The sequence below is a fragment of the Anas platyrhynchos genome, chromosome 2, assembly GCF_047663525.1.
Source record: "Anas platyrhynchos isolate ZD024472 breed Pekin duck chromosome 2, IASCAAS_PekinDuck_T2T, whole genome shotgun sequence".
NCBI classification, from domain to species: Eukaryota; Metazoa; Chordata; class Aves; order Anseriformes; family Anatidae; genus Anas; species Anas platyrhynchos.
Genome location: NC_092588.1, coordinates 154,505,512 through 154,533,000, shown reverse-complemented (window position 1 = coordinate 154,533,000; position 27,489 = coordinate 154,505,512). Strand labels below are relative to the sequence as shown.

Here is a 27,489-nt window from a genome sequence, read left to right as displayed (position 1 = left end):
GGCAGGAGTCCAACTGCAATAGTACAATAGCAGCAAGTTGATGCAGCTCGTAGATCTGATCTAAATGGGTAAATGGCGACAGACAAAAGCTATTTTAGGTAGAACTTGGTGGGGACCACGCTAAATATTATTTGGGGAGGAGTGGAGAAAGTGAAGGCTTTTTACCTGACTCCTTTTTTTGGTTCACATGTGTCACCCGCAGGATCAGGGCTCAGCTCTTAGCGGGCCTGCAGAACAATCCTTCACATCCTTGTTCAGTGCTGGCTCTTCCCATCTCCAGCACAGAACCTTTCCTTGCTGCACGGGAAGGAGAAGGGGCCTGCAGGACTGCTCGGAATGGGGGATTCGTCCCCAAGAGAAAACTCCAAGAGATGTGGAGCCCATACCAGGCATCACAGAAAGGGCCTGGTGTCTATCGACGTACCTCAGCGGGCAGGAACATTGGGATCTGTGTTTTACGATGCCTGAGGTGACCTGAGTGTATCCTTCTATAAATGTAACTGTCTGGAATATTCCGTGCTTCCATTATCATCAGAGATGGCTCTCTGAGACGCAGGCAGCCAACGCTCGGATGCGCTGTGGCAGTGATGTTACATCCACCGTGCAGCACGAGAGCTGGAGGCAGAGGCTGAACCGAGCCGTTCCAATAATACAGGAGGAAGTCTGAATCAGAACACGACAAAGACGTGATGTTCCCAGGCCTAATTGTGACCACAAAACCGCAAATTCTTTTTTTTTTTTTTTTTTTTTTTTTTGCTTTAGAAGCCTTTTGAACTGAGATTCCTACTCAGCCGAGGGTTGAAGCAAGTCTTCGGTCAGCTCTGGTGAAGCCACGTTGGATTACATTAAGCAAGGATTTAATTTATTGACATTAAGCTACTTTAATTGCAGCTGTGCGCATCTGATCCTTCAGCCAGGTAGGTTCTTCTTGTATTTTGAGGGCATACTCCAGGCGAGGGCGTGTTACAGCAGCCACAAGCAGTAGCTGACCCTAGCCACTAACCCATTTATTTAAACCGTTTGGCAAACCTCAGCCGAGTGCAGTAATTGCAGGTGGATGAGAGCTCGCAGAAAGTCATCAGGCTCCTGATGGAGGAAACAGCGCTGAAAGGCAGCGGGGGAAATGACAGATTTAATGATCACGGGCTGACCTAGGGAGAGCGACCAGTCTGTGTGCTGTCCTACAAAGGTGGCAGAACCAAAATCAGACGGTCCTCACACACTGCCTGCTGGCAAGAGCCAAGACAAGCCAAGAGCTCTTCAAATAAGTGTGGCAAATGGCACCGGGGAAAGGCTCTGATGGAATATCAGAAAAGGAAGAGGTGTCTAATGCTGGTGGGGAGGATTTAGGCTGCTCAACTCCCAGAAAATGAGATTGTCCTTGTCATACCCAAGGAGACGTTAGGGCATATGCTTGGCCATGGCAGGACTGCAAACAGAATCACTCCAAGCTATCTTTGAGCGCTACATCACAGGTAAGCTCTTACAGAAACAGCTGATGGTGGCGTGGTTCAAGATTCTGTGCAGGGCACGGGGGGAGACTCAGTAAACCATCAAACAGTGGTGCCAGCCGTTTCATGCACGACAAACTAGCTGCAGAAGCATCGTTCTCACAGAGGCTTAGAGAAAGCAAAGGCTGGGACCTGCTTCCAAACTGAGAGAGGAAATTATTTAGGCCCGTTTTGTTACTTTAGCCACCTGAAACACCACCTGAGTGGAGCTGGTTGGTCACAGGTGCTTATGGACATGGACGTAAATGGACAGAGGAGAGAGGAGGAGGAGAAAAGGAAGCTTGGACCCCCCTCCAGTTCCTCTGGCACAAAACCAGCTGGCTTTCTGGCAGGTTTGTTCTGCACAAGGCATAAAAGGAGAGTGTGCTGCAGGAACGATGAGGTGTAATTCTGTGGCTCTGTTACCCATGATAGGTGCAACAAACATTTCTGACCGTGGCACCTCTGGGAATAAACGCAAGCTGATAAATGGCTTTAGTGAATGAACAGGGACACCCGAAGGGGAAGAGGACGGCTACGTGAGTTCACAGACCTCCCCCCATGTCCCACGAACGTGGAAAGCTTGTTCCGTGCTGGCGTAAGGCCTGCTGCTACTGCAGAGCCTCCTGGCAAAGGTTCGGCGCTGCTTAGGGGGGATTGGAAAGCTGGAACGCCACCTCGGAGTGAAGAGACAGGTGTCAGTGGAAAAAAGTAAATAAAGTTTTTTTTCTCGGTGACTGTGTTCATCGGAATGGAAAAACCAGGCGAGGATCTCCAGAGCCCACGGATAACACAGACAGCTCTCCTGGTTTCTAATTTTGGAACAAAGTGCTCCTCACCACCGCTTTTCCTGAACACCATTGCATCCTTTACACAAACAGCAATCTGGCTGAGCCGTGCTTGCTTCTAAACCCACTTTTGCTTCCTCCTCGGCGTAGCAGGAGTTTCAAATCTCCTCTCTTCTCTTTATTTCTGCTAAAGCAGCCTTCCTTTCCAGTGGGAAAGGAGCATTTTCAGCCTTTGGGCACCTCTCTCTTGCACGCACCTTAAATAAGACCTCTTGGATTCGCAGTGCCAGCTCTGAGCAAGCCACCAGCGGATGTCATTACTCGTCTGCAGACAGAAGTGAAGCCAACTGCACTGCTTGTCCTTACCCTGACGAAGGCAGAGGCAAACGGGGAAGATTTACTAAACCAGATTGATAAAACCCTTTAATTTCTGGTGCGATGAGGGGAGAGGCTTCCCTCCGCAGCGTGCGCGTTGTGAGCCGACAGCAGTGTTTTCCTTGGGCGCGGGCCAAAGTTTGCGGCTCTCCTTTTCCTTTCACCAACCAGGAGGCCTCCGAGATGAGTCACCGGCTCTTACAGAGGGCCTGGCAGGCTGCTGAGCCAGGAAAAAGAGCCCACAGAAAGGGACTCAGGAGGTTTTGTGTCACAGGGAGCACGTGGGGAAGCGGCACCACTTCCCGCAGGCAGCCAACGCGCAGCGCTGAAAATAAAACCGGGACTCCCCAGGACTCTGTAGGATCAGGGTGCTACAATCTGGTGGGTGTTTAAGAGCCGGTGTGGCTCCACCTGATGTCCCTTTCAGCATTTTGGGTATGTCTGGAAGAATTCCTTCTTGTAAACCTGATCCCCGACATCACCAGTAACCCCTCTCCATCCTCGTCCAGCCCAGCAGCACCAGCGGGGCGGACACGAGGAGGATGTGGCTGGAGACCTGGGCCAGGGAGCCACGCAGACCGCTTGTTTTGTTTTGTTTTGTTTTGTTTTGTTTTTTAACGTTTCCTCTTATTATGAGAGCAGCTGAATGAAAAAAAAAAAAGACCCCGAGGAACAATTCAGTGAGTAATGCAGACTGAGCGAGGGATGCGTGATCCCCGCTGTCTGACGCCGAATTACGGAAACGATCGGATGAGGCCAGCCTCACTTCGCTGCCGTCAGTGCTGGGAATCACGACGTTTATTGCTGAAGTGACAGCTCGCAAGCAGCAGGTGAGCAAGCAGTAGGCTGACACCACGGTCCCCGTGCCTCCTCGGGGCTTCCAGGAGAACCACCAAGACGGGGAGTTGGAAGGGACCTCGAGGATGGCCTGGTGGCGATGCGGTGGCTCTGCAGAGCCTCAGGCAGCCAGAGGAGAACCGGGGCGGGCTGAAGGAGTGGGGAGGGATGAGGAGAATCGGGGCGGGCTGAAAGAACAGGGAGGGCTGAGGGGCCGGGCTGAGGGAGGGCCATGGCGAGGGCAGCTGTCTGCCTGCTGCGCTGCGACCTGCGGGCTCACGATAACCAGGTAGGGCCCGGCCGGAGAAATCCCCTCAGCGGGGGGGGGGTTCTGTGCAAGTACCCCGGGTGCCACCCCGCTCGTGGGTAATCTGCAGAGAGGTGGCCCCCCCCAACCCCAAGCCCAACCCTCACCCCAGCCCTAACCGTAACCCCAGCCCCAACCCCAACCCTACCCCTTACGTTAACCCCAGCCACAATTTTAACCCCAACCCCAGCCACAATTCTAACCCCAACCACAGCCCCAACCGCAAACACAGCCCCAACCCCAACCCTAACGCTAACCCCAACCCAACCCTAACCCCAACCCCAATCCCAACCCAACCCCTAACTGCAACCCTAACCCCAATCCCAACCCCAACCCTAACTGTAACCCTAACCCTAACTGTAACCCTAACCCTAACTGTAACCCTAACCCTAGCCCTAGCCCTAATCCTAACCCCAACCCCAATCCCAATCCCAGCCTGAATGCCAACCCCAACCCTAACCCCAACCCCAACCCTAAACCTAACCCCAACCCTAGCCCCAATGCCAACCCCAACCCTAACCCTAACTCTAACCCTAACCCTGACCCCAACCCTAACCCCAACCCCAGCTCCAGCCCCATCCCCAACCCCAACCCTAAATCCCCCACACCTGTGCTGTCAAGGCCCTCTCCATATTTCCAGGTGCTGCACTGGGCTGCCAGCAATGCCGATTACCTCATTCCCCTCTACTGCTTCGACCCGCGGCACTACGCGGGCACGCACTGCTACGGCTTCCCAAAGACGGGGCCGCACCGGCTCAGGTTTCTGCTGGAAAGCGTGAAAGATCTGAGGGAAACGCTCAAGAAGAAAGGAAGGTGAGAAAGCACCATAGAGATACCACATCTGTTTTAATTTTCCTTCTATTTTTCAACACTTATCTATGCTGTGAGTCAAATCCTGACAGTTTGGGGCTGTGATGACGGTTTGTTCCAGAGAGCAGCCCTTCTGTTAGCATTGGTCACTGCCCAAGCCCTGTTTGGATGGCTTGCTGTGGCATCTGCAAGGGACTGAGGCTAACTTTTCACTTTTAGGTAACATCCAGGCTGTGTGCCGTTCAGATTTTGCTTTCCTGACCTCAGATAGCACAGATGGGTCTCAGCCACAAGCTCTTTGCCCAGAATCCTGCAGAGACATGAACTGCAGTTTTCCAAGACACGGGCAGTGGCACCAAGCACCTCAGCATGCTTCTTTCCTTGTCCCTAGCAAGTTTTCCTCAGAAACCTACTTGCCAGACCTCTGTGGGTCCTGTTTTGTGATACTGGAGTTAAATTTGCTCATGCCCTGTCCCAGCAAACCTGTTCCCTTTGGCAGGCTATGCCGTGGGAAGGGGATCTTCAGGGATTCCTCTTTCATGTACCTTTAGGAACTATACTTAGGGTAGACCAGGAAATGAAAGAGATCCCAGTACTTGGGAACATTTGGCTTTGCTTAGCAGAAGATGCATCAGCGAGCCCATCTTCTCCCAGGGCAGCGCAGCGTTGGCAGGAGATGCAAGAAGAGTGGCAGTGCAGATCATGCAGGTTGAGGGGTGTTTTGGGGGGCTGAAACAAGCGATCAGTGGGTAGTTGCACCCTCACCCTGCAGCGAACAGATCCAGAGCTGCTTGAATGCTGCTGGGCCACCCTTAGTGGCTGCTGAGAGATTGTTCTGCCTGGAATTCTCTGCACCCACCTCTGGCCAGCTTTCTCACCACAGCTTCTCTTTTGGCTCGGTGCCCTGGGTACACAGCTGGGCAGTTTGTGGGGTTGCAGTGTGGGAGGGGAGTTTTGTTGATTCTTACTAAGCTGAGGAAAGAATTCCTCTGAACAATCCCACGTGAAAGCAGAGGGGGGTCTGCCCACAAGCCACCGCTACCTGCAAAGGAGATCGGAAGAGGATTCAGTTCTCAAATCTCAGCCTGTGCGTGTGTGAGGCTGAGCAGATCTGACAGATTCACGTTTAGGTAACAGCCTGGCTTTCTGCCCGGTCATCCTTTCTAAGGCTTCCGGGCTGGTAGGAATGTGTTCAGTGCAAACTCTGCCTCGGTGGCTTGCAAACTGCGTTCAGTGGTTCCTAAAAAAATGTGGGCTTGTCAAATCCTGTCTGTCTGCCTCCACGGGCTGGCTGTGCTCCTCACAGAATGGGCACCCGGGTGCCTGGGCTCCTCTATGCACAACCAGCGATGACATCAAACCTAATTCGGGCCAACCTTTTGTGTTTGCAGTACCCTGGTTGTGAGAAAAGGGAAGCCAGAAGATGTGGTCCGTGATCTGATTACTCAGCTGGGCTGCGTTGGAGTCGTAGCTTTCCATGAAGAGGTAAAGGAAGTATTATCATGGTTAAAAGGTAAAATTAGCGAGGTTTCTTCTACATGATGCAGGTCCTGTACGCTCAGAGCCTTCCTTCCTTGGGGTGTTCCAACTCCAGACAAGCTGGCGAGCTCCTGGAAGGGGGTGGTGTTGGTGTCTGGTGGGATTCCTGGCTGGATTGCAGCTGTTGGTGAGGAAGGAAGCAGGAATCTGGGCCCTGGCTGCTGGCAGGGTTGGCACCTCACTGACCTGCCCTGGAACCCATCTTACTCCGCAGCCATTCTCCTGGCAGTGCCCAGTAGCAGATGGGGAGAGAAAACCAAAGGAGCAGGGCAAGATGCTTCCCCTAAATACCTCCCCAGCCTCCAGGATCCCATGGCTGAAGGACTTCTCGAGGCAGGAGTGCTGTCCTGATGTTCCCTACTGATCAACAAACTTCTTGTCCATGTATTTGTCCAGTTACCTTTGCAGTCCATGCAAACGTAAAATATCTGCAAGGTCTTACATCAAGCTTCACTGCTCACAAGATGATAACCTAGCCTCTTGGCAGTTTGTTGAATCTTTTTCTGCTTGGCTGTTGGAAAAAGCCTGGCCTCGTTTATCCGCTTTATATTCATCTCTGAGGTTGTAACAAGTATTCCAGGGCGTCTGGTGGTGGATTTGGCTCCTCAGAGCAGCTTTACTCTGACCTCCTCCACGTTCTGGCATCAGCGCTGCTAAGGGAGCGTGCAAATGCCAGCTGGGTTTGGCCCCGCAGTGGTCTCAGCGCGTTGTGTTCTCCCCAGGCTACTCAGGAGGAGCTGGACGTGGAGAAGGAGCTGTGCCAGGTGTGCGAGCAGCACGGGGTGGAGGTGAAGCCCTTCTGGGCAGCCACGCTGTACCACCGCGACGACCTTCCCTTCGGGCCCATCGCCAGGTGATGCCACGCACTCCTCCCTTGTCCCTTTGATTGCTCGCTCCACCGAATGCCCAGGGTTTTAGGGGTTTTAGGAGGGGTCATGATAAAACTGCCTGTGACAGGAGCCTTCTGGGTGTGGACTCTTCATGCCTCCATCAATAATCCCTTGATATCTCGTTCATAGTTGAGTGATTTGTGGTATCCTAAAGAAAATATATAAAATAGGGCAGAAAAGCCAGGCCAAAACAATGCCTGTTGGTCTCCATCGATCGTAAAGGCAGTCTGAAGTTGCACATTTCCATGCTGAGGTCAGCCCTGGGGGTGATTAAAACTTAGGTGAGCTAAATCCACCCCTCAGAATCGCCCCATCAGGACACACCATAAGTGGAAAAGGCACCGTTGGCATCAGAAGCAGAAAGCAAATTAGTGAAGGGCTGTGAGGAGGGCACACGGCAGCCATTCCACGGCTCTCCTACGGAGATGTGACCGCGCTCCAATCCCTGCAGGTTGCCCGATGTCTACACCCAGTTCCGAAAAGCGGTGGAGGCCGAGGCGAAGGTCCGGCCGGCCCTGCAGCTGCCAGATCAGCTGAAGCCTCTGGCTCCAGGCGTGGAAGAAGGCTGTATCCCCACGATGGAGGATTTGGGACAGAAGGGTAAGAAAACAGAATTTAGCTGCTGCTCCTGTGAATTCCTTACTGAGAAGCAAAAGAAAGAGGCCTCCCAAGGCAGCGGTTGCCCTTCACACACTAGCTGAGCCCCTGGTAAATTCCCTGCCTGCAGGAACTGGGTTGGCAGGCCCTGGGTAGAAAACATTCTCCTAATCATCAGTTTTGAGTGTCTGATGTGGCCCTTTTTCAAAGCAAGGCTCTGGCAGAACCTTGCATTTCCCCGGAGCAGCATCCTTCGTGCTGAACGTCTTGTTTTTAAGCTCCTTGCCATTGAGGTGCTTTCCAGAGGCTGATTTTTGTTGGTAATGTTTTCTGTGGCAGATCCCGGGACTGATCCACGAACAGCCTTCCCCTGCCGTGGAGGAGAGACCCAGGCTTTAGCGAGGCTCCAGTATTATTTCTGGGACACGGTAACTCACACATTTCCTTCTCTGCATCCTCCCCCTCATACATCCAGCTGTACCAGTGTGTGAGGCTGCAGTTCACTTCCTAATAATTCCTTAGCTCCTGTATTAGCACTGCACAAAGGAGAGAATTAGCATTATTTCAGTGTCACAGCGAGACAAACTAAATCAAAAAGAAGCCATCCAGGAACTGGAAATGTAAGACAAATATTTAGGAACGTAGTTTAGTGGCCACCCCTTTTTAGTGTCTCTTTCTTCAGCTTTAGGGAATTGGAACCATCTTTTGGTTTCTTTACCTTGACTTGCCTCATGTTGCTTTCCCTTCCCACGTCAGCAGCAATTCAGTTCCTCCGTTTTGGAGGAGTGAAAAGGAGCTCAAAGGGCTGCAGTCGCATTTGGGGTGAGGAACAACTGAGCCAGGCTGCTGCCCACAGCCAGCTGTTCCCAGCAGTCTGGCCCAAAAACTCGTGGCCAAATAATTCAGAAACGATTTGTCCGGTGCGCTCACTAACACAGCTTCCAGGGGATTCTTTCAGCTGTGCTATGAAGATCCTGCATTTGCTTGGTGCTGGGCAGCACAGACAGCTTTTAATCTTTAGGGAGCACTAATACGATCACTTCTGGAAAACCTGCTCCTTTTTTTTTTACAGTTATGCAAGTATTATCAGCCCTTGGTGAGCCGGAACAGCTCGCTAGTGCTCGTAACCTGTGCTGTGGTCACAGCGCTTGCAGAAAGAAATGTGCTACAGGTTGGAGCAGGGAGCACGGCTCGTGACACGTTTCCCAGAGCTGCAGTGAAAGCTGCTGGCCTGATTAATTTCTGCGCACTCCAGGCTGTGATTTGGCAGCTCTGTAACCCTTGCGGGCAGCTGTGAGAGGGAGCCCAGCCCTGCCGGATCATCCTGGCTCTGCTATGAAATACATTTTAGCAGGTGGCATGTCAGGTATTAAAGTCTTTTGTTCTCTTCTCACCCAGAACCTGGTTGCATCGTACAAGGAGACTCGGAACGGGCTGATAGGCATGGATTACTCAACCAAATTCGCACCATGGTAAAAAAAAAAACTTTTGTTGTGAGGTTTGAAGCTCCCTTTCTGCCCCCACCCCAAAGCGACGTTACCTGTTTGCTCAACACTCGTTTAGCATGGACGGGGGCCTGAGTGTGATTCCCTCGTCCTTTTTGTCGGGGTACAGCAGTCTCAGAACTGCTCTTTGTTATCAGGCTCTTTATTCCCCGGGAACATTCCTGCAGTTAGGAATTGCTGAAGGGTAGCAGTGAGGAGCTGAGCGTGCTGAGAGCAGCAGTGTGGGCTCTGTGCTGCTTTGTGGATCTGTGTCACGGAACCGCAACGTGAAACAATTTTCCGGGGCTGCTCCAGGTCAGGATTTTTATTTTCAGCCCTGTGCTTCAGTGCTCGCAGCGGATGGCTCCACCTGCTGGCACTTGGGGATCCCAAGGCCACTGGGAAGTTCTTTTCTCTGTTGTGGCCACTCGAGTTTTTTTTTCCAAGCTGGCTGTTTGCCCAGCACAGCCAGTCCCGATCTGCCTGCCCTGAAGTCTTCTTCTGCCAGACAATCAGCACCGGGCCGGCTCAGGCTGCAGCCATTCACGCCTCACACTGGGCATTGCTGAGGCGTGCAGCTGGTCAGCAATTAAGGAAAAACTCAAATCCTTTCTTCCTGTTTTCCAAAACTCACCAGAAGGTCAAATGTTTCCATCAGCCCCGGTGAGGAATAGCATTCAAATACATTTCTGGGAAAATCTTAGGGTCTTATCACCCTTTTCCATCGGGCTGGAGTCTACGTTTTGTTTTCTGCCCTGCACGGCACTGACGGGGAACAAATGGAAGGAACCTGCAGGGTTGAAATGCCAAAGCTGGGTTTGCTTCCCTTGTTTTCCAACCCTGCATGAGATTTTCGGCAAGCCACTCGCCTTCTGTGGCTCCTCAAATGAGACACGTGGGTGCTGCAGAACTAGGAGCCCTGGACGTTGGGATAAATTGGTCCAGAGGGGAAGGAGGGCTGCTGGACAGCTGCGGCAGATGCTGAAGAGGTTTCACAGAATCCCAGAATCATCTCGGTTGGAAGTACCTCCGAGATTTTTCAGGCTCTAAGCACAAAGCTGCCCCTCTGTGCCCTCTGTGGAGCCACCAGGCTGTGAGGCACTGCCCTGTTCTGAATTCCAAACATCTCCCTTCTGCTTCCTTCTCCCTTCAGGCTGGCACTCGGCTGCATTTCCCCCCGCTACATCTACGAGCAGCTACGGAAGTATGAAAAGGAGAGAGGGGCAAACGATAGCACCTACTGGTACGACCCTGCGTGATGGTTGTGGCGCGTGTTTTCTGGAAAGGAAACTGGCGTCTCATGCACAGGAGAGAGCGATTTGTTAACTTTCTTCTTAATTAATGCTCATTTTGCCTGTGCCTGCTGTCTGGTTCCTCTGGGGCTCACCGCACTTCTGTTTCAGGACGGGTTTATTGCTCTGCCGTTGACATCCAGAGGCTTTAGGCATTTTATAAGTGAGGATTATTAATGCCACTTGTCGTGGCTATCGGTGGCGGGTTTCTGCTCAGAATTTTTAAGACTGATCTCTGTAAATCAGCAAAAGGGCCCCACGCTCGCTCAGCTGGCTGCCCACGAGCATGACGCCTTAGAAAAGGGGAAGAAGGGATCGGAAGCGGGCTTCATGCAGCCAGCCCGGTGATCCCTGCTCTTCCTCACCCACCAGCTGCGTGCCTGCAGGTGGCACTGGGGGAATCTGCGCTGCTGCGGGGTGCTTGGGGTCAGTGAATCCATCTCTGTGCTGGTCTTGAGCTCACTCATGCCCAAGTCCAATTCAAGCGACAGATATTGACCTCTTGCTCGCTTATGTGTGTGTTTCTCTTTGTTTTCTTCTTCAATCGCATGGCTTTGTGTTGTAGGGTCCTGTTTGAACTGCTGTGGCGGGATTACTTCCGATTCGTGGCCCTGAAGCACGGCAGAAGGATTTTCTCAGTAAGAGGTGCGTGCGGGTCTCTGTATCTGGAGGGGAAAGGGACGGTCTTAAAACAGGGAAAGGAAGAGAAGAGGCTGCAGGCGCTGTGATGTGCAAACACCCTTGTTGTAGTGCTTGTGTCACTGCCCTGGGACGCTCCTGGTGAGTTGCTTTTTGCACAGAAATGCCTTAACACCACGGTCCTGGCTGCTGTGAAGTTTTGCCTCCAATCTGATTAACTACAGGGAACAGTAGCACAAATATTAGTGGGAAACAGCAGCACAACAAGAGCAAAAGTGCTGTTTCCAGAGACCCTCTTCCTTCGGGCAGCACTTTTAGATGCCCTTGGGCATTCTGCCTGGCATCCTGCTGTGGCTGCAGAGGGGCACGCGTCTCCCTTAGGGCCTGAGTCACATTTGCCAAGTCTAAATGGCTGTTTCAAACGCCCCGTGGCATTTCGAATCGTACCTGGTGCCAGTGGTGGGCCTGAACTGAGATGTCTGGAGCCAAAGCTGAGTCCCTGCTGTCTCCGTCCCACCGTGCAGGGCTGTAATTGCCATCGGACCCCTGCAGACTTAAAAGTCGTCCTCCTTATCTGTTCCTAGCCAGCTGCAGGAGCAAAATCTTACCGGGGGCTTCTGCAGAGTAATTCTGGGGTCAGTATCTGCTGTGGAAATGGATTTCACACACGCACTGTGCTGGAATAAAACCGAACAAGAAAATATTACCTTGGAGCAGAGCGTATCTCTAGCTGCTTAGGAGGTCTGAGCCATTTTTAAGTTAAACAGCAAACACCAGCAAGCCAGATAATCAAAATTCAGAAGGCCTTGAGCATCGCCTGCGTGCACCAGGCACCCCTTTACAACACTTCGTAGGATGAACAGATTATCTCTAAATCTTTGCAGAAGGAATGTGGTTTGTGATGACAGAGGGCTAGCTCCATCCCGATGTCTTGTGTCAGCCAAGGCACCTCTGGCTGTCATCATTTCATTTTTAAATGCTTTTGTCAACGTTTGTCTTCACAAACACTTCCTTTTTATCCTCAACAGGGCTTCAGAGTAAAGAGGTCCCCTGGAAAAAGGATCTTCAGCTCTTTGACTGCTGGAAAGGTCAGTAGAACAAGAGGCTTGGCTAGCAGTGCTCTTGGTTTCCACCTGCCCGCATGCTTACGTGTGCCCCAGCGCCAGCTCAGGTTTGTACTTTGTACTCTCATCACCAAACAAGCACAGAACCCTGGGTGAGTGCAGGATGTTTGCCTGCCTTTCAAGACCGAGCACCATCCAGGATCAGGCCCCTAGGATGTCATAAATACCCAGGTTCTGTCTGCCACAGGCTGTGAGATGAACCGCAGGTAGATTTCCCTGCCCAGGTTTGTTCTTCCAGGAGGTTTTGGTGAGGTTAAAGCAGCCTTAGAATAAATCTCACCTTTTGCTGTGCCACACAGACTTTTCATATACTTGTGTGTTTTTTTTTTTTTAGCTTTTATAACTTCGTTGTCACATGAATAGCAAAGATAGTATCCCAAATTAAAACTCAGAGAGCCTAACAGGTTAAAGTATCAAACCAGTGACATGCACATCTGTGGATCTTTCTTCATATCAGTGCCATGTGTGTCCATTCACGCAGAGCTACAGCAATTTTTTTCCTTATCAACAGACAAAAGCTCTCTGCTTTTCAGGTGCTAATCCTAAGGGACTTGTCCCATACACCCCACTCCGCTCTTCATCCTTTCTCAACATTTTTTGTTGTTGTTCTTGGCCCATCTCCCTGCTGTCTGTACATTTATTTTGCTTCAATTCCACCTGATGCATTGGTTTTCCAATCTGAAGTTTTTCTGTACCTTTTTATTTTTAAATTCTCATTTTAATTTTCCATTCAATTTACTTAACAGTGGCTCTTACAGCTGAACGTCAGCAAATCTCCCCAGCATAAAGTTCTCTCCCTGCTGCTGTGCACTGGCACTGTTTTACCTGCTCGGATAGCCATGAATGCATGCGCACGGGTCAGTTCTGAGTGCCAAAAAATGCCATCACATCCCAGCAGCGCCTTTTATCTCTGCAGAGGGCAAAACCGGGGTTCCTTTTGTCGATGCCAACATGCGGGAGCTGGCTGCCACGGGCTTTATGTCTAACAGAGGGCGGCAGAACGTCGCCAGCTTCCTCACCAAGGACCTGGGGCTGGACTGGAGGATGGGGGCGGAGTGGTTCGAACACCTGCTGGTAAGGCTGAAGCCAAGAGGTAGCCAGGAAGTTTGCAGTGATACTTTTGGTCCTTCTCTTGTTGAGTTTTGGCCAGAAATCTGTCATACTCAATAAAACTGTCAAGCATAGATAACGTTAACGTAGATAACGTTAACAATGCTCTAATTTGCTCGTCCCAGAGGCTGGGGAGGAGGGCAGCCCTGAAATAGAACAGAAAAAGAAATATGTTCAGGCCACTGAAGCTGGGGTTGGCCCAGATCCTTGCGGTAATGTGGACGGAGAAATCACCCAGAGGGGAGCAGGCAAGCAGGGACAATAATTGCTCAGCTTCCACAGGGCTCCACCCTGGCTGGAGGCATCTTTCTTCCTTCTGGTGAGTCAGCGACCGCCCTGCCAAGGGGAGCAGTGTTCCCTTCTGCCAGTCAGCACAGTCTTGGGTTGCTCTTCTGGCCTTGGCCCCACAGTTTTTTCTTTCCAGGAAGACCTCGTCTGTGGAATACCAGAGGCTGTGGATATTCAGGAAACTTTCCGCTCACGAGAGTGGCTGGAGGTGCAACAAAACCATCACTTCCCTCCTACAGGCGATTAAAAGAGCCTTTTTTGTTAATTAATTAAAAGAGCCTTTTTTATTAATGTAACTTTTCTGAGCTTCCTTGGAGCTGGGCTCTGGCAGCCAAGATCTGCATTTCAGTACTGATTTAAGTCCTGTACCTTGAGTGCCTTGTGTGTACGGGCTGCCCTGAAGCCTGGTTTGGCACAGCTGAGGGGCGCCCACACGCACAAACGCGCTGACACATTCCTGAATGGCTTCAAGCCTGGCTCTCGGTGGCATCTACCAGCTGTGGCTGACAAAGGTGGGTGTGATATGCAGAGGCCAGCTTAATTCGTGTCAGGACAAGCCTGGTGCTCAAAGCTAGCGGTGATTAAGAGTTAGGAGTGGCCGAGATCCTGGCAATCCCAAGGGCACTCAGGCAGGACCGTGCTCTGCTGTCATTTGTGCCTCTTTCAGAATCCTGGCTCCATTTTACACAAGCATCCTCGAGAGCTTTTTGTTGAGGTGCAAAATAGATTTTTTGAGATGTCGAATAGATCCAAGTGTAGCAGGGACTCAACTGCTGCTTTGTGCTGGTGGCAGCTTCCTGCACTCTGTGTGCTCACTCCCTTCCCTCAGACTTTTCTCCAGTCTGCCTAATGGGATCTGCAGGGATGATTTTGCTTGTCTGTGGTCCCCAGGAAGAATTTCTGGAGTATTTGAAATGTTCTGGGCTGCTCCTTCTCAGAACGTGAGCCCTCAAAGGCTGGGGGAGTTGTGATGAAGCTTTCCCTTTCCTCCTCCTCTCCTCGAGGTTGATTACGACGTTTGCAGCAATTACGGCAACTGGCTGTACAGCGCCGGCGTTGGCAATGACCCCAGGGACAAGAGGAAATTCAACGTGATTAAACAAGGCCTGGACTACGACGGCAACGTAAGTTATAAATCATCCCGGGCTGCCTCGCAGCGAGCAGCAGAGCAAAACTCGTCTTGATAGTTGCAGGGACCAGGGATCGATGCGCTGTGTGGGCACCGCAGCCCTGTGCTCGCTCTGCCGGCAGGCGGGCAGCTTCCTCCTCCTCCCTGTGCAGGAAAAGCTGACGTTTGCAGTCTGCTGCACTCCCCAACTCCCCGCGGCTTGGTTTCGTCAGCGTTTCTTCCGGGTGGCGGCCCCGTTCCATCGGTGTCATGCACCTCCTGCCTCGAGCAGCTTCGGGAGGGACTCGGAAGTGGCCGGAGAGCCTCAGCTGCTCGCCTGGCACCTCAGGAGGTGCTGGATGAAACCTCCGGCTTCTCTGCCTCTCTCCAAGCACACAGATTGCCCTTTCCAATTGCTTTGGTGTCGTTCACATCCTGCTTCCACCCCGTTCCTTAGGTAGCAGCATTCCCTTTTACCACTGTAGCAGGAAGAATTTAACAGGAATCAGATTTTTTCCTAGCAGGGGATGCAGCTGGAGAGGCCCATGGGGTTCATTTAGCCAAGCACCGAGGTGTACAGCTAAGCTCATGCTGGTTTCTGTCAGTCACTGGAAAGAAAAATGCTACTTTTGGGGAGTGGTTTCACCTTGCCCTGTCTTAAACAGCCCAGGGGAACCCTGCAAACACCTCTGAGTGAGCTCATCCTCGTGTCCTTGCATTCCAGGCTCTAATTCTGGGTAGCGGGTTTAACAGGAGGGGTCGAGAGCTGACTGGTGCTGCACCACCAGCTTCTTTTGCTGGAAACCAAGCTTTTCTTTCACGAAGACCCTCCCACGTACAGATAATTGCAGAACAGCCCCCGTCCCTTCGGTTTTGGACCCTGTCCCTTCTGTTTGCAGGGAGATTTCGTGCGGCTGTGGCTGCCAGAGCTACGGGGCATTGCGGGAGCTGATGCCCACGCCCCGTGGGCACTGAGCAGCGCCGCGCTCCGCCAGGCGGGCGTAATTCTGGGCCAGACCTACCCACAGCCACTCGTGAGGGCCCCGGAGTGGAGCAGGCACATCAACCAGAGGCTTGTGAGTACTGGGAAAACTGGGACGGGCTGGGAAATCTTACAAGAAACTCTCATTTCCTAAATCCAGGACTAGAACCATGTCCCTGAGGCCAACCCCAAATTTTTGCCCCGTATCTGGGGGCTGGAAGAGCCACGTGCACGTTTTTCTTCCTGACACTGCGTGCCAAGGCTGCGTCGTGCCCAGAGCAGCAGCAGAAGTGTCTCAGTGCTCGTCTCTCCTTTGCAGCAGGGAAGAAGCCCCCATCCCCGGGGCAGGAGAGGACCTGCTGACGCCCCGGCGCAGCGCAAAGACAGAGGGATTGATTTTTACTTCTCTCGCAAGAAAGATGAGTGACGGAGGCGATCCATGTGCGTGCTGGAGAAGAGTTCACTGGGACTCTGAGCAGGTGTTGCTGCTTTTCCAGTGCCTCCTGCTTGGCACTGTTCCTTCCAGCTGTTACAAGCTCAATTTCTACCTCTTCTTACAAACTGAAGCAGCTGGTTTGTGCAGCAGGTATTCAGAAAGAGACATTTAGCGTGAATTTTCTTATGCTGATTTTTCATTCTTAAAGCTTTTAAACCACTACTCATTACGCAATTAAAAATTTGCTGCTGGAGTGTTTTATCTTCCTCATTTCCACTGACGGAACAGAAATCCCCAGATAGTGAGACTTCAGGGGATGTCTAGTGCCTAGAAGCAGGCCCCTCTCAGCAGAAGGAATGCAGCTCTGGGATTTATTACCACTAGGGATCCATTCGGACCTCTTTGGTAAAGAATAATCCCATAACTCTGCTAAATCTCTTAGTTATTTAGGTAGAGGGGTTCAGGACTGCCTTGAGAAGACAGCCAACATGGAACACAAAAGCGAGATCTGTCAAAAGGAAACAAATGGAGTAATTTTGTAGGGAGTGAACACCCTATAAGGGGTGTTTGAACCTCATATGATAATCCTGCCGTTTGTTGGATAACAGGAACTGGTGAGTAGCTCCTGATGATGGAGGAGGGTCAGTTTCAGGGGTTGCTGCTTAAAAGAAACAATCGTATCCCAAATAAAAGTCTGGGACAAAGCAGTAGCCCAGATGTTGGAGTACCTGAACAGGCCTAGTGTTCTGAGCATCGCTTGTTCAAACCTAATTAATCAGAAACCCAACTGCAAAGCCACTCAGATCCTGACAGATGTCCTGTTCTTGATCCAAGTGAATGTGTGCAAGAGGGGACTGCTCCCAGCTCATCTCCTTACGATGGTGAGTTGCTGCTCTCACCTGCTCCCTCACAGAGCAGTATCTGAGGGATCCCAACCGGGCTGGGTAAAATCTCCTGGGTTAGCTGGAGCTGTTGTTGGCCTGAGCTAACCTGGGGAATTGGGACATGGCTGCTGCTGGCAGAGTTGGCAGCTCCAAAGCTGGATGTGCAAAAGTGCCTCAGCTTTTGGGTGGAAAAGGAGCAGAAGCAGAGCCATGGACACAGAGATTGGGTGTACATCAGCTGTCAGCCTTTCCTTGTGAATCTGATGGTCTGGGTGTTGGGTGGGACAATCACAGAGTCATTAAGGCAGCAAAAGCCCTCCAAGATCACCTGTTCCAACCATCCCCCTACCACCAATGTCACCACTAAGCCATGTCCCCAAGCACCACGTCCAACCTCTCCTTGAACACCCCCAGGGACGGTGACGCCACCACCTCCCTGGGCAACCCGTCCCAATGCCTGACTGCTCTTGCTGAGCAGAAATGTCTCCTCATTTCCAACCTGAACCTCCCCTGGCATAACTTGAGGCCATTCCCTCTGGTCCTATCACCTTCCCCAGCTCCATAGCCCTGCTCTGGACACACTCCAGCGCCTCGATGTCCTTGTATTGAGGGACCCAGAGCTGAGCACAGCCCTGGAGGTGCAGCCCCAGCAGAGCAGAGCCCAGGGGGACCATCACCGCCCTGCTCCTGCTGGCTGCTACCAGCCAGGATCACAGAATCACAGAATTTCTAGGTTGGAAGAGACCTCAAGATCCTCGAGTCCAACCTCTGACCTAACGCTAACAGTCCCCACTAAACCATATCCCTGAGCTCTACAGCCACATGCGCACACTGCTGGGTCTCACTCAGCATCCATCAGCACCCCCAGATCCTTTGGAGAAGCCTGGAGCTGGACAATAAGACAAAATGTGGATTCCTGAGGTGCTATTTGGGAAAAAAAAAAAATAAATAAAAAAAATAAAAAATAGTAATAATAGTAATAATAAAGGCTCGTGAAGCGCAGATCCTTCCTCCTTTCGCCTCCCCCCGGGGGCGGCAGAGGCAGAGGCAGAGGCGGGTCCTGCCCCGTGAGGCGAGGCGGGGCGGGAAGGCTCCGGGGGAGGGAAGAAGAAGCCGAAAGCGGCCCCGGCCATGGCCACGGCACCGGCGAGCTCGGGCTCGACCCCGGATTCAGCTCCGGGCTCGACTCCGGGCTCGGCTCCGGGTTCTTTCCCCCCGGAGCTGGCGGCCGTGCCCATGGTGGCTCTGAACTACGGCGTGAGGCGCCGCCTCGGTCTCTACCTCAACCCCCGCGCCGCCGCCGCCGCCGACTGGACGGCGCTGGCCGAGGAGCTGGGCTGCGAATATTTGGAGATCCGGCGGCTGGAGGCTCTGCCAGACCCCACCGGGGCTCTGCTGGACGAGTGGCAGAGCCGCTGCCCCGGCGGGGCCACCGTGGGCCGCCTGCTCGAGCTGCTGAGGCAGCTGGAGCGCCACGACGTCTTGGTTGACCTGGCGGCCAGCGTGGGTGAGGCGCGGGTGTACCTCAGGGGGAGGTGGAAATGGGCACAAAGGGTCCGGGTTTTATCCTGGGGATGTCCCCAGAGGGGGTGTGAGGGGAAACTGAGCCCCACGGCTCCTTGCTGGTTTTTTTTTGGGGTCACACAGCGACGCGGCAGCCCCTTCATGGTTCCTCCTCACAGGGCTTTCAGGAGGGAAGGGCGCCCCGGTTCTGCTAACCTTGAGCCCTGAGAAGTAATCGCGAGCTTCATCTTATCCAGAGGACCCCCTTGGTTCCTATCAGCACGTCTAAGGATGATTTCGGCACACTGGGCCATGAGGAGGCTCAGATATTGAATAATGTGGGAGTGGTGCAGTGCTAGGGGGAGATTTGGGGTGCAGGGTGTGCAGCACCACCTGTAGGGTCAGGGTGTCAGGAGGGGAAGTTCATTTCCATGTAAGCCGAAAAATTACAAGGCACAATCAGCACACAGCAGTGAACGTGGGGGCCCCACGGCTGCTTTTATAACCTGTGCTTTGTAGCCTCTGCTCGCGATCACAGGAGTTCACAGGGAAGCCGGCTGCGAGAACTGGAGGGGAACTTAACTGCCGAAGCGCTTCCAAAGCCAGGGGCTGCTCTGAGGCCGTGTGTTGTGGCGTGTCGTTTACGGGGTTACCGATGAAGAAATAACAAATCTCATTTCCTGTTACTGCAAGAGCTGAAGCTGTAGGAATGTGGCTGCGCGGAGAGCCTGACTACGAACCGACGGAGGGCTTCCCTGTGCTCCCGCTGCTCTGCCCAGCGAAGAACGCTCTGAAGACTTTGGGGAAAGGAAAAAGAAATCAGTATGTTTTGTGAGCCACAGCTGCGTGAGGGACCTGAGGTATCAGAAGAACAGCAAGAATCGCTCACTGAGGCTGCTCGTGGCCCCAAATTCAGCCGAGCCCCCAGGAGGGAGCGCAGTGGGCTGACTTCTTCAGACCCCGGACAGACAATAGCGGGGTGAGCGGGAGGAGCCAGAGCTCCAGGAAAGCCACAAGTTGAGCCCAGCTGTGGGCCACGCTGATAAGAGGAGAGAGATAAGTTCTTGGAAGAAAAACCCACTGAGGGCTGTAGGGCTGTTCAGTACAAAAATATTGCCACTGGCTCAGGAAATGTCTGAGCTGCGAGTTGTCCAGAACATAGATCTTACAAATAGATTACAGCTAAAAGATTAATTTTGGAAAATATCACTCTTATGTTTACTTTATTCTTCTGTTCTCCCTTAGACAGCTGTTTTTGAGCATTGTTTGGACAGTTAGATGGACCCACAGCCTGACCCAGTGTGGCCGTTCCTGTCTTTTATGATTTTTGGCTGAGGATTGCGGCTGGGCCCTGCAATCTGTTGCTAGTTCTCCAAACTCGTGCAGAAGTCAGAGCTATTTATTTTATAAGAAGAAAGAAAATGGACGGTTGCATAAACTGTCACGTGCGGTATGTCCTGATGCGAAAGGCATCTTCGTGAACTAGGACTTCACGTATTAGGACTTCAGCTGTGGGATTCAGCTCAGATTAAAACATCAGCATTGAGGTTCCTGTGGTCTCTGCTTCCGTTACGGGAGGAGCAGATCTGGGGCGCGATGCAGCTGACCCCACAAAGGCATCTTCAGTCCCTTGACAGGCCTCAGGATGTCCTGCGTGGCCTCTACCTCCTGATTGTCACAGGTCATTTCAGGTCCAGCGTCCTATCTGCGGGTACAGGGGGCAGCTTTTCCATCTTAGCAGCAGTGCCCTATGTTTAATTTTTCTCAGCAGCTTATTTCATTGTACGATCGTCTTTAGGGATGTAAAATTCGTTGCCTTGGTGCGTGTGTACTGGTTCCTGCTGAAACTTAGTGATTTTTAAGTCTTCCTGACCGGTTACAAGTGCTGCTTTCCTGCTTGACAGGGTGTGGGTCTGTTCTCTCTCTTACAAGGACCACATGCTTATCTTTTCCACTTTAGGTTTCATGTTTTATCCTCCCCAACGCCTTTTATTCCTTCTCTCCAATACTTCAGGCTTTGTTTGACTGTCTTTGACTCTTGTTCGTTCTCATTAACCTGTGCCTGCCCAGGCAGTGACTCCTGCTGGGGACTGATCCACTCCAAATTACTGCAGGTCTTTCATCCTTTCAGGCTCACTGGTGGCTCAGGTTTATGCTGCAGGAATCGATGAGATTACAGCATGAAGCCATCAAAAATCTGTGAATGTGGCTGGTCCGGGTGAACCAGCAAGCACCTGGGAGTGGAGAGGTGACCAAACCGGGAACCAAGCTGCAGAAACTCATCTCGGGCCAGCACAGATGCCACTTCTGCAACGAGGAGAAAGAAGAAGAGAAGACAGAGAGCAAATGCATTTAGAACAAACACCTGCTCATAACTGCAGGCAGGGTGCTTCCAGGCACTCCTTCCCGCTGCCAGGGCTGCAGTGCCAGCCATCCCTGTTGCTTTTTCAGCCTAACCCTCGGAGTGACTGGGGCTTTCTGACTGCTGCTTGTTTTTTTTTATTTTTTTTAATTTTTTTTTTATTTATTTTATTTATTTTTTTTATTTCTATATATTAAGCACAGCAGAAGGCAGATGGGAGGTTCATCTTTTTGGTAATCGCCAGTTTCAAATCTCCTTTTACTTTCAAGTTCTTCTGTAACTGCCCGTTTCAGGGTAGCGGAGGCTGCAGGATTTCTTGTCGCTTCTCCAAAGACTTGATTATCGGATTTACCACTTCATTTTTGAACAAAACCTGTTTGTAATAGATCAGGGCTGTACTTGCTGGGAAATTCGTAGCAGCAGACCTCCTTGCCCTATCAGTTATCCCAGTGCTTGAGCCACAAGAAGGTTTCTGATAGCTCTTGGAGAACATAAAGCCTTTTTCAGGGGCTTGCTGGAATTTTGCATGTCCCTCCTGTTTGTGATGAGCACACACACTCATCGTGACCTGCAGCTCTGGCTTATGAAGGCTGGAGGTGTGAAATCAGCTGAAGTGTGACATTTATTAGGAAAAGGAAGAAGAGGAGTTCTAGTTGAGATTCCCCCTGCCCCAAGTTATTTGACATTGTTAAATATTTCAGAATCACAGCAGTGGCAGCCTGCAGTAGGTTAAGTGATGCTTAAAGTGTACGGGGATATACCAGAGCTGAAGTTTAAAACAATTAGAAGAGAGTTCTTTACACAGCAAGAGTGAGCTGGAGCTAAACGCTGGAGGAGATGCTGGAGGCAGCAACGAGAGGCTTGAGGAGGGGTTAGATAAACTCCAGGCCAACACTTCCGCAAACAGGCACCAAAAACCAGGCAGGGTTTTACTCTCTGAAATCCTTAATCCATTAAATAGGTTTTGAGTTCTGTTTTGACGAGCTCCGGCAGCGTGAAAGTGCCGTCACGGGAGCCTCACGTGCCGCCGCTGCTGTGTTTTTGCAGAGGAGGACTGCAAGAAGTACTTGAAGAGGAAGCAGCAGCAAGCCGAGCAGCCGCTGCAGGTGCCAGCCGTCGACAGCAGCGTGCCGAAGACGTCGGAGCTGATGGGCATCACCACCAGGGACGATCCGTACGGTGAGTGCCCGCACAATGTCTCGCGTAGAAATCACCTCCAGCTGCCCAGCACAGCCCTGCGGGACGCACAGAAAAGCAAAAAGGCTGGTCTGAGTTTGGGTGGCTGCCTCTGCTGTTATCGTTGTCCCCTCCAAACATCCACAGAGCAGTAAACACGGGGCTTGTGCACAGCGGCTTTGCCTGCCTTGACCCACGGCAGCTCTGTTTCCCTCCCCTCCTGGCAGCCAAACTGCCCTTCTGCTTGGCTGGGCGCTGCTTGGGCTGCATCTGCCTGCCGGCTTGCTGCTTCTCTCCTCAGCTTTCGGGGCCTGACCTACTTCTCACTCTCGCAGGCTTCGACTGGCATAAAAACTTTATGATACGTGCAGTGAAACTGGCACGGGAATAAAATAACGCAGTGGAAAACTATCCGGCCATATTGAGGTGCTTAATTCCGAGAGACGTGGCCTTTAAAATTAAGAGCTTTAATGTTGGTATGAGTGCTAAATAAATGAGAGCTGCAAGAAGTGAATGTTCGCTGCAGGAGTTCATTTGGAGAAGATGACAGCTAAAATTGTCATGGTTTCAGGGAACGGAACGGAGCTGTTTGACGCCTTCATCTGCTACTGTCAGAAAGACCTCCAGTTTGTCCAGGAGATGATCAGGGAGCTGGAACAAACAGAGTTCAAGCTGAAGCTCTGTGTCTTTGACCGGGACGTCTTGCCAGGAACGTGCGTGTGGTCCATCAGCGGAGAGCTTATAGAAAGGAGGTGAGCAGAGGGGTCAGCTCGGTGTGGTTTTACCGTGATGTCTGCAGCATGGGGAAATGCTGACCTTCGGAGCTCTTTTGCTGCCTCAGTCCTGCCAAATTTAGCTCTGTGCAGAATCCCAAGGCAGGAGTTTGCACACAGCAAAGCCTTCCCTAAAGAGCCTAACACACAGTTTGCAACCAGGCTCCTCAAACGAATGGAAGCAGGAAACTGGTGAATAAAGCTCAAATTTATTACGCGAGGTGAATTCAGTCATATAACAGAGCTCTGTCCAGTTAATTCTCACACTAACGATGCTCAGTCATTAAGGGGAGCATGCGAGCAGATAATTAAGATGGCGTTTTTATAATGGATAAAGAGAGGACCAAATAAAGATTGCACAGACAATCTGGACTTTGCTATTTCATCTTGTAGTGGTTCAGTGTATCTGTAATGAAATTTTTGTGTGTAGTGTAGCTGTCTGTCTGTCTGTCTGTAGTCTGTACCCTGTGCTTAATGCCTGCTGGAACACAGCTCCTGGGCTCATTTCTCCATCAGAGCAATTTGGAGGCATTTGTAGTTTTACCAGTGATGGTGAGAATTGTCTCCGCTGACTTTTTATTTTTTCTTCTCCCTTGACTGCTTCGGTTCCAGGTGTCGGAGGATGGTGGTCGTCATTTCAGACGATTACCTGGAAAGCGACGAATGCGACTTTCAGACCAAATTTGCTCTTAGCCTTTCCCCAGGTAAGATCTCCCAACCATCCCACTTAAAATTGCCTCTCCACATCATAACTTGTACTACGGTCACATCTGAAGCTCCGGCTGAGATCAGCGCCTTACTCGTGGGCACTGCACAAATGCAGAATGAGGTGTGGTCCTAGATGTGATTAAACAGGTGAGATAAATACAGGTGAGAGAGGAGAAAATGATTAATCAACAGCTACAGAAGCAGTGACTGCCTCAGACCCAGACTCTTTCCACCGACCAATGTTTCACACGTGTAAAAGTCACAGGGACTGCCCTGGGGCTGCCGTTCCCTGAGCAAACAGATTTATCAGCGCCAGAAGCAGACACTGAAGCTAACAGTGGTTTTACACGTTTATAAGTTTTCAGCTTTGATGGGAAAAAATCTGTTCCGTGTTTTTGTTGGAAAAAAAAATGGAAAGCATCCGTTTGTTGCTGTCGGGTCTGTTCACGTTGCTTCTCTCGAAGCAGCGCTCGGCCTACGCTTGTCCCTGCTCCTGGGGAGGAGGAGCTTGAGCAATATCTGTGGGAGTGCCCACATACCGAGCCTCGTTTCTAGGTGAGGGATTTGGCGTGGCATTAGGACATGCCAGAAGTTAAATCAGAAGCGGGTGGCAGAGCTGGGAGTCGGCTGCACCTTCCTTGACGCAATAATTCCTGTCGTGGCCCTTAATCCACTGAGCATCCCAAGCGCACTGCATTGGCCCCTAACCAGGAGGATTTGCAGCAAAGAGCTTTCAGTTCTGGCCTTAACGTCTGCAGTTAGACCAGCAGGAAAAGGGAAAAAAATACCCATGTGAATGTAAAACCTGAGCTCTGCCTGTAAAAACAGGCGTGTGAGTACAGGCTTGCAGAAGGAACACGACTCGCTTACAATTTCACCCCAGTGATGAACTGGGTGGCTTCACACAGCACCGAAGCACCTCCTGCAGTTCCCAGATCTTGTCCTTGCCTAGTGCTGGTGGCAGGTGTCCCTGTGGGAAGCTGTGAGGGGAGAGCTTCCTCTCCAGAGCTCCTTCGAGCAGCATTTGTCACAGGGATGGTTGTCTGATCGTGTGCGTGCCCCTCAAAAAGCAGCTCCTGTTATCAGGGATCCCTCGCAGCCCTTCTCTGCGGCCTCTCTGAGGGATTCAGGGCAGGAAGAGAAAGACCTGGAGATAACCCAGCAGAGCTGACCATCTAGGAGAAGCTGAGTGCCTCGATTTTATCTCCAAGCACATCTGGAAGTACTCAGCACTGCACTCCTGGTTGCTTTTGACAAGAAACTGCGCTTTGTTTTTCAATATCTTTAGTTAGAGCCTCACCACTCCCAGATGGGCTCAGCGCGAGCTGCCACACGCAGGCTAGATGAAACGTGGGACCTGAGCTGTATTTGGCTGAAACCTTCTTAAAGAGGGTTTGTGATTCAGAACCTTGCTCTGCAGGGTGAGAGCTCGGGGCGTTGTGCTGAGATGACACAAAATCGGGACCAAACCTGGGTCTTGTGATGTGTGTGCTGCCATGAGGAGGAAATGCACACAGCATCCCTCCTGAGACCCCACCTGGAGCCTGCGCTCAGCTCTGGGGCACCATAAGGACAGGGAGCTGTTGGGGTGAGTCCAGAGGAGGCCACGAGGATGCTCAGAGGCTGGAGCAGCTCTGCTGTGGAGCCAGGCTGAGGGAGTTGGGGTTGTTCAGCCTGGAGAGGAGAAGGCTCCGGGGAGACCTCCCAGCGGCCTGCCAGGGCCTAAAGGGGGCTGCAGGAGAGCTGGGGAGGGACTCTTGGGCAGGGGTGTGGTGATAGGACATGGGGAAATGGCTTTAAACTAAAAGAGGGGAGATTTAGATTAGATATTAGGAAGAAATTCTTCCCACTGAGGGTGGTGAGGCCCTGTCCCAGGCTGCTCAGAGGAGCTGTGGCTGCCCCATCCCTGGCAGTGCCCAAGGCCAGGCTGGATGGGGCTGGGGGCAGCCTGGGCTGGTGGGAGGGGGCCCTGCCCATGGCAGGGGGTGGCACAGGGTGGGCTTTGAGGTTCCTGACAACCCAAACCACTCTGTGACTCCGTGATCTGAGCAGGTCTCTGTGTAACGCTCTCCCTGTGCTCACCTTTCAGGCGCTCGTCTCAAGCGGCTGATTCCCGTGAAGTGCAAAGCCATGAAGAACGAGTTCCCGAGTATCCTGCGGTTCATCACAATCTGTGATTACACCAATCCTTGCACCAAAAAATGGTTCTGGACAAGACTGGCCAAATCCCTCATGCTGCCATGACGTGAAGCTACAAGTTCCAGCTGCTCTTTTTTTAATTTTTCCTGACTTTGCCTTCGGGACCACGGTGTCGCTTGCACGGTGCCTTTTACCACTGCAGAACTTGGAGCCTCACCATCAGTGCTTGGAGCCGGCGAGTGGGAGCAAAGAATTTTCTCTTCTGCTTTTTCTTAACCTGTACGGGGAGATAAAGGAACTGCCCGGGTGTTCCTCTTCGGGTTGGTGAGCAACAGCACCCGGCATTTTGTGTAGTAAGAACTTCTACTGGAGATAGAGGAAATACACATTTAAAAACTGAGTCACTAACATGAGAAGGCCAATTGTAAGCATTTAGTGAAACCTGGGAACATAAAATGCTGGTGTAAGATAGGAAATGCCTCAAACTGCAGGCTTTTGTAAACAAAATTGTCGTGCTATTTTAAAAGCTCTCTAAGGGCTGCAGTGACGTTTAGGGTTGGTTTCTTTTTAACACGTCAGTGAAATCCCACGGCTGCTCGGTGATCTGCAGGAGGGGAGGCTTCGGACTCCAGTTCCCAGTTTGGGAATGGCCAGCACCAGCAGAACGACCAATTGTGACACCAAAATCAGCCACGTCTTCTGGTCTGGTTTTTCACCTCAATTCTTAGCAATATCAGGAAAATCGGAGCTGTTATCCTTGCAATTTGAACTGATGCAGAATCACTGAACTCGGCTTTATTTTCCGCGGATGTTTCCATCCTTCGGCTCTCTCACAGGATTCCCGTTCCGTGTTCATTTACAGCGTGAATCCCTTGGCACCAGCGCTTCCTGAGGTAGTTCCTCAGGTTTGACAGAAGTGATTTTTTTTGCTTATTGAAGCGAGAAGTGCGAGGAAGGACGCGCTCTGGCAGCGTGTCTGCCCGTGTTCAGGTGACATCTGATTAAGTAGCTTGTCTTACACCAGGATTTTATACTCCCAGGCCTTGTTAAACATTTACAACAGACACTTGTTATTAGAGAATCAGTCTTTAAACCTGTATTTTCAGGGGGAGGCCTTGCCACACAAAGTGCAGGGTGCTTTTGCTCACTGATTTGAAGAGGAACAGAGCTGGGCACCTCCGTGGGTCCGGCTCTTAAACTGTGTGACCTTTAAGAGCCTGCCAGAAGTACATCAGCTTTTGGGATGCCTCAAAGGCACGGGGATAAATATCAAATAAAAAGTGTACTGAATTATAGATGGGGCTGTTTAAATTATAAAAGATAATGTGCCCTTAATAGGAAAGAGCATGTTTGAATTAACCAGCAGAGTCACTGATGTGTGGGCAAGAATTCTGCCCCAAGCAGTGCTTTCAAGTGACCTGTTGCTCTATTAAACAGCTTTTCAGTAAATATTTACCCACTAATTGGGAAGAGGGGAAGCTTGCTCGTGTATCTGTAGTTGTCTGAACTCTGCCTCTTTGTTCCTCACTTCAGCCCCTGCCTCCTGTTGATTTTACAGCTTAATGGTTTACTAGTTTACATTTTTAAGGTGGATGTGAGTTTTTAAAGATGTTTTAAAGCATTACCAGGGCTGAGTTCCTCAGGCAGGAATGTGCACATTTCGTTTCCTCACCCACGCCAAAAATGAATGCTTACTCACCTGGGGCTGCTGCTTCCTCCTGGCTGAGAGCACTCAGGCCTTGATTTGAGCACAGCAACGCTTGGTGACACGTTTTATGCCAGCATCAGGGCAGTTTGGGACTGCAACCTGGGTGTTTTTCACTCCTTTCTACAAACACAACTGCTGCC

General features: G+C 51.5%; 2 protein-coding genes across 4 annotated transcripts; both read left to right on the top strand.

The window, feature by feature from the left end:
• Window positions 1-3,669: 3,669 nt before the first annotated feature.
• On the top strand, window positions 3,670-16,349 carry LOC101797805 (cryptochrome DASH). 3 transcript variants are annotated; one of them, XM_072033869.1, is made up of 14 exons: window positions 3,670-3,779; window positions 4,438-4,610; window positions 5,999-6,092; window positions 6,869-6,999; window positions 7,488-7,636; window positions 7,973-8,061; window positions 9,032-9,105; window positions 10,271-10,360; window positions 10,975-11,054; window positions 12,077-12,136; window positions 13,089-13,246; window positions 14,575-14,694; window positions 15,578-15,754; window positions 15,983-16,349. In XM_072033869.1, the coding sequence occupies exons 1-14, from the start codon at window positions 3,723-3,725 to the stop codon at window positions 16,085-16,087; spliced, it is 1,557 nt and encodes a 518-aa protein (XP_071889970.1). In that variant the 5' UTR covers window positions 3,670-3,722; the 3' UTR covers window positions 16,088-16,349. The 3 variants fall into 3 exon arrangements, with proteins under 3 accessions (XP_071889970.1, XP_027306164.3, XP_071889971.1); XM_027450363.3 differs by having other exon boundaries at window positions 15,980-16,349; XM_072033870.1 differs by lacking the exons at window positions 14,575-14,694; window positions 15,578-15,754; window positions 15,983-16,349 and adding an exon at window positions 13,707-13,861.
• Window positions 16,350-18,076: 1,727 nt separating this feature from the next.
• MYD88 (MYD88 innate immune signal transduction adaptor) lies at window positions 18,077-26,917 on the top strand. The gene is given in 5 exon segments (NM_001310832.1): window positions 18,077-18,487; window positions 21,893-22,024; window positions 22,593-22,773; window positions 23,407-23,498; window positions 25,592-26,917. Coding segments are annotated over 5 exon segments (936 nt in total). The 5' UTR covers window positions 18,077-18,111; the 3' UTR covers window positions 25,747-26,917.
• The last annotated feature ends 572 nt before the right edge of the window (window positions 26,918-27,489 follow it).

Excerpts from the sequence above, each read along its gene's own strand:
- LOC101797805 (XM_027450363.3), top strand. The coding sequence starts at position 3,723 with ATGGCGAGGGCAGCTGTCTGCCTGCTGCGCTGCGACCTGCGGGCTCAC. Across the intron at positions 3,780-4,437 it reads TGCGGGCTCACGATAACCAG|GTGCTGCACTGGGCTGCCAG; the intron begins GTAGGGCCCGGC and ends CCATATTTCCAG. Across the intron at positions 11,055-12,076 it reads AAGGATTTTCTCAGTAAGAG|GGCTTCAGAGTAAAGAGGTC; the intron begins GTGCGTGCGGGT and ends TATCCTCAACAG.